This window comes from Crocodylus porosus, unplaced genomic scaffold (assembly GCF_001723895.1).
Source record: "Crocodylus porosus isolate Cpor-Errol unplaced genomic scaffold, CroPor_comp1, whole genome shotgun sequence".
In the NCBI taxonomy this organism is placed as follows: domain Eukaryota; kingdom Metazoa; phylum Chordata; order Crocodylia; family Crocodylidae; genus Crocodylus; species Crocodylus porosus.
Window position 1 is genome coordinate 19,083,762 of NW_017728909.1, and position 11,245 is coordinate 19,095,006.

General features: G+C 46.3%; 1 protein-coding gene across 10 annotated transcripts in view; it reads left to right on the top strand.

Moving 5' to 3' along the window:
* Positions 1-11,245, top strand: part of CELF4 (CUGBP, Elav-like family member 4) — an 860,358-nt gene that overhangs the window by 766,550 nt on the left and 82,563 nt on the right. For all 10 annotated transcript variants that reach the window (XR_002100356.1, XR_002100357.1, XM_019531828.1 and 7 more), the window contains exon 8: positions 4,589-4,738. Coding sequence is in view for 8 of the 10 variants with exons in the window: in XM_019531828.1 (XP_019387373.1) it covers positions 4,589-4,738 (150 nt within the window). In the remaining 2 variants the exon portion in view is untranslated. The remainder of the gene's footprint in view (positions 1-4,588; positions 4,739-11,245) is intronic.

An 11,245-nucleotide genomic window follows, 5' to 3' on the forward strand; every position in this document is an offset into this window, starting at 1 on the left:
TTTCAAAGTGTGCTCTTGCTCCAATTTGAAATGTAAAGCAAATGCTTCAGAATTCCCCATGAAACAGCAATCCAAGAGGAGAAAGTGTTGGGGAAAAAAATGAAAACATTTAGCTTGGGTAGTTTCTAAGCAAATAAAATTCTCCTTAGAAAGCTAAGCTAACAGGGACTTGGGAGCATAGAAATATCCAAGGTACCAGGCTGGCCACGCCTCCTGGAGCTACCTGGTTTCGGGGGTCCTTGGCTCCCCGACCCAGCAGGCAATAGCTGGGAGGGGAAACAAAGGCTCGAAGAGGTGCAGCTACCCATCTGCTTCCATATACACCCCCCCATGCAGCTTTGTGTGAGTCCCTGTGTGGTTACATTGGTGAGACCTCAGTATCACTGATCTTGACCCAAGCAACCTCTTCTTGCAACAAGGCGGTGGATGGCACACTGGGACGTACTTAAGATCAGCCCCTTTTTTTTACAGTGTGCATGAAGTTGCCTGTGTTGCCTTTTGCTGACGAATTGATTCTTGGGAGGGTCCAAACCTTTTGATGCCTAGACACACACGTGCAAGTTGACAGGATCCCAGTACAAAACTGCTTCATTAGCATGAAGGTCTGAAATAGCAAGTCACTAGACCTGATTTCATAGATTTCATAGACGTTAGGGCTGGAAGGGATCTGGCGAAAGCATCAGGTCTGGCCCCCTGCCCGAGGGCCAGGAAGTCAGTGGGAGCAAAATAAGCATCCAAGTGTCTTGTAACGGTATCCAGAGCAGGTGCTTAACCGGGTGGGCCCCCAAGTTCCTGCAACACGGAGGAGATGGTCCCTACCCTTGTCTTCACTACCAGGGCAGCCTACTGAAAACAGATCCCGGCTTGCAGTGCACCCTCTGGATCTGAGCAGGGGCCACCGAGAGAGCAGTCTTGCATTGCAATCTTGGTCCTGTAGTCTCCTTGAGCTAAAGGTCCTGTTATACATCCGCTTGGACCACGTGTGACCTATGCACCACACTTTTGGTCAGCCTGGTAGCAACAGTAAATGTCACTTGGCCCCTCTCTGCCATGTTTACTGGTGTCGTGCTCTCCTTTAATGTCTGGGTCTCTCTTGATGTATAGTTGCAACAGGACTTTTCCAACTACAGGACCAAACCCATGATTGGGATGAAGAGGTGCGGTTCCCTTTGCAGCAATGGTGCTATGCCAAGTTCCTCTAGCAAGGCACGTGGCCCCAGCGGGCTTTTGCAAAGAAGAATTAAAGAAAGGATGTGAATAAGCCTCAAAAACAAACAAACAAACATCAACTCCGGGCTGCTTGCTTAGGGAATACGAATCCCATTTCCTATGCAAATAGAGGACAGATCCATAAAAGCGACTGAAATTTCAACTAGCCTTTGTGACATTCAAGCTGATGGTGTATGCAAAGAGTATTGCCCTTGAACCTCGGGATGTCACTGCTTGTTCCCTGGTCCTCCATGCTGCGTGGAGGGAATTTCTTCAGGCAAGCACCATTTGAAACAAAAGGGAAGCAGCAACTTGTCTGTTCTGGACAGCAGCATGGTGCTAAAATTGTATGCACTGCAGCAGAGCAAAAGTCTAGGGTTTTCATATCAAAATGCATTAAGATAAAAGGGTTCATAAATAGAGGTGCTCTCCTAGGGACTCAGGCCACTGAGGCACTTATGCATGTGCTCAAAGCTAAGCCCCAGCTTAAGGGCATGGCTAGATCAGGCCCTTTTATGGTGAAATACTGTCCTATCGTCATTTTAGATAGGGCAGCGGTTCCCAAACTCTGACAGATTGCGCACCACCAACTTAAAATGATACAACCTTAAGTACCACCCGCAAATTTTTCAGTTCAGACTTAAGTACCACCAGCAATTGTAATAAATCTGTTAACATGTACTATTGACAGATTGTCTGTGTACTGCTGATGATACCTGTACCACAGATTGGGGACCACTGAGATAGGGACTTCTGTAACACTTGTACCCCAGCACTTGTACCCATAGGCAAGGGGCTGGGACTCCGCTCATTCAAACAAAGCTGCTTTCCCTCATCCGTGGCGAGGAGATAGGAAGCATAGCTTGGTGCTTGTTGAAAACTGCTTGTTTTTTTTCCCCTCAAAGTGCCCAAAGGGTAGTGATCACACAACATAGTACCCAACCAGCTAAAATAAGATTTGGGGGGTGGAAAATGGGGAGTGGTCCTTTCCTGGGAAATATTTTGAGAAGACCTGACACCTGGATAATGTGATCTGGTCCAGAAACTAAAGGGAAATTGCTCTTCAGACATATTTTTAATAAGCCACCTGTGGCAGGGAGGAGACTCCATTAAAAGCAGGGAAGTAGCCCCTACTTTTACTTGTGCCTGGTTGTAGAATTGAAGCAAAGGGATCCCAAGGATTTGGAAAGGCCACGTTCAGCTCATTTCCTGCTGGATGGGTTGTTAATGCTCGCTTTATAGACTAGATCGAGACATGGGGCACGTCTACATGTTCATTAACGCACCGTAGTTACTGCGCCTTTCATTGAGTACTTGCTTAATGAAGTGCTCACTAAATGCACAGTAACTGGAGTTACTGCGCAGTAGCACTGGCAAATGCCTTTTTAGTGATGCTGCTGTGCAGTAGCCTAAAAATGCTGCTCAAGAGCGTATGTCCGTGCTGCAATGCGCTACTGCACAGTTATGAGACAGCTGCACATTAAGCATCTCGTGTAGATGCAGCCAGTGTGGTCTACAAGTCAGTGGGATGGTGACTTAGGAAAGCTGGCTCTGTTCATGTCTTTGCTAGGGCTTTGAACAAGCCATTTCCCCCCTCGGTGCCTCTGTTTCTCCTCCTGCCCCGTGTCTGGTGTGCCTGTTTGTTTTGCAAACTTCCTGAGTCTTCTTATTGGTGTCTGTGCAGAACCCAGCAGCCCAGAGGCTTTGATTTCACCAGACACCCCTAAGCACTGCCTTAATAAACAGCACAATCAAAGGCAGAGAGAACTGGAACCGGGCTCATTTAGACCTAAGCACTTCCCACCTACTGCTGGGTAAGCACGGCACTCTCCCAGCTTCCTTGCCAAGCAAGTAGGAGCTGGTGAAAAGAGGTGTAAGATAAAGGAATCATTATTCTCTGACCCCCACCCATGGTGCTTGTGGCTTTTCCTTCTCTTCTGTACCTGTGATGTGAAAATTACAGCCTTTTTGGTCTTTTATTCTGGTATATTTAGCTGCCTAATTCCAATGTGATGCACAAAGGCAGAGAGGTGAATGAGGCATTGTTAAGTGGACAGGAGCTTCAGGAAATCTAGGAGGAGCCTGCTGGGGTGATGTACAGGGTTGGGGGAGGAAGGAAGGCGGCAGCAGCACTTTAGGTTCCCTCCAGACTTCCCTGGGCCCTGCTGGCATTAGAAAAGTTAGCATTGATTCACCAGGGTAAGGAGAAGGTGAAACCAATGCTGTTTGCCGCAGTAAAATATGAGATTAAGTCAGTCCAGGGTTGACCTTGTTTTGGGCCTACATTGGGATCAGTGTGTGAGGGGTCTGTATTTCTGTAGGACAGGCAGCAGCAGCTCACCTCTGAATTCAGCTGGCTGGCTGTCTCTGGCAGTCTCAGGGACCATCATTTTGAAGGACCAACCCAAGCTTGGGCAGAAATCTGTTGCTGTCCACATGGCTGCGATAAAGCTACAAACTCTAGCATGTATTGCCTTTCCTAGAAGACTAGTTTCATAGCTTCATAGCCAGCCACTCCAAGGAGCCCTGACTCTGGAGACTACAGCCCTAGAGGTTGGTCATGTGAGATCCAGTCATTGGACTCAGTTGAAACCAGAGGTTGGTGTCTTCAGGACTGAAACCCAGCAGAGATGAGATGCTCTCCAGGGTGCGTCTACACAGTACTAGACCATGCCATGTAGGGATAGCTGTATATTTGCTACACGATGCAAGACAGTGATGTGCAGTGGTTCTGCTCCAGACCCAGGATCAGCAAAGCTATATGAATGCATTGCATCATTTGAGCAAATATCTGTATCTACCTATCTACCTATCTATCTATCTATTTAGACAGACAGACAGACAGACAGATAGATAGATAGATAGATAAATAGATATAATTAGCCCAGACACTACACCACATCAATGTGGCTAAATGCTTCTGATTGCAGAGAGCCAGGGCATGCAGAGCTGGCTGAGGTCTTACTCCACATTACTGCCTTGTGCTGTGTAGATGTATTATCTTCATACCAAACAGTAGTGAGAAACGAAACATGGCCAGACCCCACAAAGTCACCAAGGTTGGCCAGTGGACACTAGCCAAGGGTCCATCCAAAGACGATTGTCACTGGAGACAAAGCCTATTTTAGGAGCTGAGCACACTTCGCCAGTGATTCCCGTGTTAAGTTTTCCCAAGCCTGAGCCACGTAGCCCAGTCTCACTTGGAATGGTAGATGCTGCCCATGTCATTGTGGGATGGGTTTGACCTGTCAAAGAGTTTGTCCTCCATTTGTTATATTATCCATAAGTTTCCTACTGGCTCTCCCAAGACAACCTTGATGTCTGGATTGGTCACTGCCTATTGAGTTCTTCATCTGTGGATTTTTCTCCTTCTCTGTAGGTGGAAGCACACCTCCTGGCATCACTGCACCAGCTGTGCCTAGCATCCCATCTCCAATTGGGGTGAATGGTTTCACTGGCCTCCCACCACAAGCTAATGGGCAGCCCACTGCAGAAGCCGTGTTTGCTAATGGCATCCACCCTTACCCAGGTAAGCCAACCCCCCCATGATTCTCAGACCTTGTTTGCTTCTGCCCTACTAACATGGTCCAGTACTGAGGGCAGATCAATGCGGTTCACCTACCTACTTGTCATAGTTTTGCCCTGGTCCCCTTTGATGTTCTGGAGACTGAAGTCATGCATGGGTCCACAGAACAGGTCCAGCCACACCCTATGAATATGCTCCCACCCAGCATTGAAGAGAGCCATTCAATCCATGGCCTATTTGCTATGACCGACACAAAGGGCTGGGTTTGCAGGCTCTGGCAGTGAATAAGGGAGAGAAAATGGTACACAAATAGAAAATGACTAGGTGCAACTGCAGCTATACTGGCCCAGGAGCCAGCACCTCACAAGACTCAGATGTGTGACTATTTCTCTGGAGTGTGGTTGTCTCTTGATAACCATCTCTCCTCCCCCCAAGCTCCATATTTGCTGGGAAGGCATTCTTTGCCAGTTTTACACACAATAAAAAAATGATTTAAATAAATTTCACTAATTAATACTAACCACCAGCTGGTGAAGGAATGTTTTACCCCCGAGCACTCATAGATTAATCTAGCCTATTAGAAAGTTGAACACCCAGTCAGATCCTACAGCCAAAAAGCCTGTTGCACGTAGCTCTAAACACAGTTATTCCCTTTCAGCCAGTCTCTCAGACTACATGAGCATATTGTTATTGGGAACAGTCCTGATGGTCTGGAAAAAATGTCTTTGGAGACAGAAGCAGGAAAGACTCACCTAGTCTCCTAGGTCATATCACTGCAAGGGCTACAAAGAGAGAGCCGCGGGTTGTCAATGAAGCTGAAAAAATATCCCGAAAATCTGGCAAATATGAATGCATATGCTAACATTAGGCATATCAAAGCCCCATGGAAGCCAATGCGGTTTCCTTGTGCACTAACGACAGAAATTACACATAAACTGGTATACTTATATACCAGAAGCCAGTGCAAATCTGAAACACAACCGAAGTTCAGTGCACATAAACCACCATCAAAATGGCTGAAACTGGTATAAGATAAACCTGGATGAATGTTGTATCAGACCTAACTGATTTAGCTTAAATCTCTTTATTGAATTCCTGTCCCAGATCCCCTCTAGATCCAAGTTAACTCACAGTCCCCCAGCATCCCAGGATGCTTTGCACCTCCCCCACAACTCCCCCCTTGCAGGGCAGGTGGGCTGGCCTTGTCTCAAACTGTCTACTCCAGCCAAGCAGGGAGGCACGTCCTAGCAACACCCAGCTTCTAGCCTGAGCCACTGCAGGCATGTGGCTGCATTTCCAGAATCAAAAGTGAATGTCTGTTCACTTGCTTCTTGGTTCAGTCTACACAGCTTAGTCAAACCTGCAAAGATTGAATTGTTTCAGCCTCAGGCTGTTTGACTGTCTGTACTTAGCCATGGTGTTAAGGTTGAACTCATACATAAGCAGTTGTAAGGTTGGGAGCTGAGACTGTCCTGCACTTCAGGCCGGGGAGTTCATCTCCTTATGTTTATATTGTTCTAGGATTAGGGCACTCCATCCATGGCTGGGACCTCTTGGTCCTGGCCCAATGTAACACCCAAGGTGCAAAAAGTAGATTTAGCCCCTGGTATGGGGGGAGAAAGGAATCAGTGGCTCCACTGAGCCCCTGAAATGGGGATGGAGAATAGCAGCTGTGGTGTTGGGGAGACACACAGCCCCAGAAACAAAGAGGGGGCACACAGGGAGCTGACGGAGTGGGGTGGGGGATGCACAAGTCCCTTGGCATATGCGTTGAGTTTATCTTGCAACAAAGTGCGAGGTTTCACCCCAGGGAGCTTTGACCTGTTAGCAAGGCCATCTCCCTCCAGGGACCTGCCCACAGATTTGACATCTAGGCGTGGCAGAAGAATCAAAGGGAGAAAGTGGGAATGAGAAGAAAACTGGGTTTATACAGGAATTACAAGGACTGCAACTCACCCAGGAAAGGGGGCTCAGTGGGAGGCGGTAACATGGGTAGCAGTAAAATACTTTTCAAACCAGAATCTTTATGGCCTGTACAGCCCAGGCCTCTACCTCCAAAGATGCATGAGAGACATGGTTAAGTGTATTAGTCAGAAGTCAAGTAGAAGGTAGGGTCGATACAACAGTCACATGTCTCATTGCCCCTAATCAAAGCCACAGATCTTCCTAAGAAATGCAGACAGGTTTTTGAAACCCAACCAAGTTTCACAACACCCCAAAACTTTGCTAACAAAACTGCTGTGGCCCAGAGCAGGTATTGCAAAACCCCAAACCCCTGCAGGGCTGTTCTGCCCTTGCTGGTGACAAGTGGCAAACTGTTTGGCTTAGATGATGGCCCTGTGCAGAACTCCCTGGCACTACACCTTGACTTTGCTCTGCCTTTATCAAAGTCAACATGGAGTTTTACAGCAGATTTCAGGTCGACCAGACTCCAGCTAAATTTTGCTCCTCTTTGCCATCATTTGAGATGGGACCAGCACAAAGGCTTCTATTTGAGCTTCCCAACAGCTGATTGAATGGCCGTAGAGTGTGCATGTGTGCTGTCGGCCCCTATCTCCAGCTCTAGGACCATCCAAAACTTTACCCATTGCCACTAGTATCACTGGGGCCAAGAGCTTAGCAGGTTTCAAAAAAAAAAAAAAGGATGAGACACCCATAGGTGATAATGAGAAGGTCCACTGTTATGTTAGATGGCGTAAAAAATGTACAAATGACATGGTCCTGCATGATTTATGAGCCAGGCGCTAATTGCTTGGGGTTAAGAAGACGTTATATCATAAGACATCCTATTACCTCTTTGTTCCCTTGGGGATTTCATGTCTTCTTCTCTGTAATGTCTGCTCTTGGCACCTGCCTGTGTTACAATGGTTCTGAGTTTCTGTGTGGAAGTATAACAGGAGATTAAAACAGGGTGGGTTACCACATGTACCCTCAAAAATCATACAAAAATAGAGTCCAAGGCTCAACTCAGCTTGCCCCCACCTCTAGGTTCCAGCAAAATTTTGGTTAAAAATAATACCAGCCAGGGACATATTATTATTATTTAATTTCCCACTTCTATTGTATTTTATGACCCAGTCCTACTCTCAGTTATTCCCCTACCTCCCTCCCTTGTGAGTTTATATCGTTGTAGCACATGACATACATGACATACTATAGGATCATAGGAAAGTAAGGCTGGAAGGGACCTCAGAAGGTCTTCTAGTGCAGCCCCGCTATTCCAGGCAAGCTCATCCCTGACTAAACCATCCCAGCCAAGTGTCTGTCTAACATGCTCTTGAAAAGAATGGAGATTCCACAATTTCTCCTTGTAGCCATGTGCAATGCTTGACCACCATATATACTAGTGTAACTTACTTGAAATCTGTAGAATTATCCTGGGAAAACTATGATGTGTATGTATTGTGCATCTGCAGCTTATCTCAGAATAGTCCACAAAGCAAACAGGCTTGTTCATCTGTCACCTCATTGCCACCACCTTTATGCAGTTACTCCCAGATAGCAGGATCTCTGCCTGCTCAAGACTAATATAATTTAAAGCAAAACCAGCATAAGTTGCACCTGTTGCCTGAAACCAGCTTAAGTTGTACCAGTTGTCCAAAACCAGCTTAAGCTGCACAAGTGTAAATGTGCCGTGTGTCCAAGCTCTAGTATTTCTCCACAAATCCATTTTTTTGCAATTAAAAGCAGAATTGCCCCCATGCTATTACCACCCTCCTATTGTTTCACTTATTTTTTCCGTCTTCTATCCCTGTGCTCTTTTTCAACATGTGCCCTGGGCAGAGGGGTTAGGAATATGAGCCTGATAGTATTCAGATCAAGGTTTTAAACCCACAAGGTTCAAGTGGGTTTTGGAAATAGGCAACATGAGTCCCCTTGTTGCTGTTTCTCTATTCACAGCCCCAGTGCATGCAGCAGCATTGATTTGACACTGAACTGTTGCGGCCCAACAAGGTATAACATGCAGTACTACTGCAGGTCTATCAAAGGCAAGTCCTCTGAGCCTGGCCAGAGCACATTGCCCTGCAGTTCCCTTAGTGTCTAAGGCTCTGTCCAACTCTCCTCCTAGGGGAATCTTTCCATTTAAACTCATCTGAGCCCATTTTGTGATTGGCCTTTAATTTTTCCACCTTGCCTTTGCTTTTTGGGAGCCTCAGCTCACAGCATCACTGAGCATGGCAATATGTCACAACATGTAACCGGAGCAGAAGCATAATCGGTTGTGCCATGATCTCAGCAACTTCATAGCCATGCCGAAGCGCTCACCTGCTCCGGGTAAACAGTAGTAACATAGGCTGCACTTGGCTGAGATGAGCACTGAGGTTGTGTCTACATGTTCATTAATGCGCTTTAGGTAATGCACATTAAATTTACAAAAATTACTCTGTTTTGTTCTGGTTATTCTAAAACCGCAACAGCTCAGCAGCGGGGAGCCCCTGAGGCTTACTGTGAGGTACTAGAAAAGGCACATTAGGCTATTTTAATGTACATTAGCTAAAGAGAATGAGTTTTTTGTGATGTTTGAATGCTCATTAAAATAGGCTAATGTGCATTAAAGTGCATGTGTAGATGTGCCCTGAAAAATCAGTGCTTCTTTTGCACCTATATGTAACAATGACTCCTTTAGGGACCAGATTCTGTACTTCCATCCACCACTACCATTCTGATCTCTGTGACACCATTTTCTCTGGTGGAATTACTTTGGGTCTCTGTTGGTATCATGGGCAGCAGATAAATCAAATTAATCCCTTCTATCTGTTACTAATAATTCCTTTGCATACCATGAAGCCAGATCAGTTGGTTTCTTTCTTTGCCTCTTCTGCATCACCTTGGTAGGGTTGGGTTTGGGTTTTATTCACTGCTGGAAACATACTATAGTCCCTCACCCTTAAAGATGCATCAAAATCCTCTCTTTGCTCACAGCATCAGTACATCCTGGTTAGCAAGAGGGCAAGCTACTGTTCCCCACCCTGGACTGTGGCTCTGTCAGCCCTAGGAGGACTACTGGTAGTGTGTTTGGACAGTCAGACCTTTAGGTAGGGCTTGTTTTTAGCCTCTGCTGAGATTATCCATAAAGATGTCAGTCTGGGTGTGGAGGGTCTTGTGCTGCAGAAACATAACCATTAGAAGCTGATCTAAGACCCTTAAAGCCACCACTTTCAACCATTGCTAATAGGATGCCAGCTCCATCCATTATTGTTATCTATACAGACTGCACTGAGAGGCCCCTGGCAGGACCAGGAACCCATGTGTACCAACACAGTCTCTCCCTTGTTGGGCTGATAGTCAAAGTTGTGGGGGGGAAATAGAAGCACTGAAGCTGGAAGGGACTTTTCCAGGGTCATGCAGCAAATCTGCAGCCATGCCAGGAGCAAAATCCAGGCTTTCTGAGTCCCACAGTAGTAACCCATCCACTGCCCCTTCCCCCATCCTGTCCCCCCAACATCCCCAACAGTGCCAAGGTTGCAAAGGCCCTGAAGCCAAGGCTCCTGTGATGCAGACTCGCTCTGTTCAACCCTCCCAAACCCCCGCAGAGACCCTTCCATTTGCTGTTTTGTTCTGGTTATTCTAAAAACGCAACAGCTGAGCAGCGGTGAGCCCCTGAGACATCATTACGATTGGGAAGTGTTTATTTCACCCATTTGTAACAATCTGCCATATGCCATAAACCACTCACGGCAGGAAAAATAAATAAATGAATGCCCTCATTAAAAAATATAATAACAATTTGCCAACTTCAGATGTAACCTCAACTACTTTAATGATGCCATGTTCTTCCAACATTCACACTTCAGCTGTAATGAATGGGGGCTGTTTAAGTCAGTTTTCCAAAGCCTTTCTGCAGCGAAAACATTTTCTTCCTCTGAACTGGGAGAAGGCATTCATATACAATAGGTGCCAGCTGCATATTCAAAGGCATCAAGAAATGTAGGAGCCTAAATCTCATTTTCCATAGCACCTAAAAACTAGATCCACAAAGATGTGTAGGGTATTTAACTCCTGCAGGCTGGTAGGTATTGAACTCAGTAGGAGGTAGGTACCTATAAATGCCTATGGGGAACTGGGTCTTAGGTACATAGGATGCATTGACTTTCAATGAGACAGACTTCTCAAGGGTGGGCCATGGGAACTAGATGTGTACATAGATTTAAAGATCTGGACTTCAGTCACATTTGAAGTCTACCACAGGCTCCAAAGTCACGCAAGCTGTTTGCAAATTTTAACCTGGGCTTTTGCTTGTTTTTTCTCCTTCCAATGCCTCAGCCAAACTTTTTTCCTCCATCTTCCACCCAGGAAAAGGCAACCTGTTAATGGACGGGTAACTGGTGAGCTGGGATCACTGCTCTGCATTGGCAAAGACTTATGCATATCACTGTGGTTCCTGAGCTGCTAATAGTTTCATAGTTTCTAGGGTTGGAAGGGACCTGAGCAGATCATCTAGTCCGACCCCCTGCCATGGCAGGAAAGAGTACTGGGGTCAAATGACCCCAGCAAGGTGTTCATCTAACC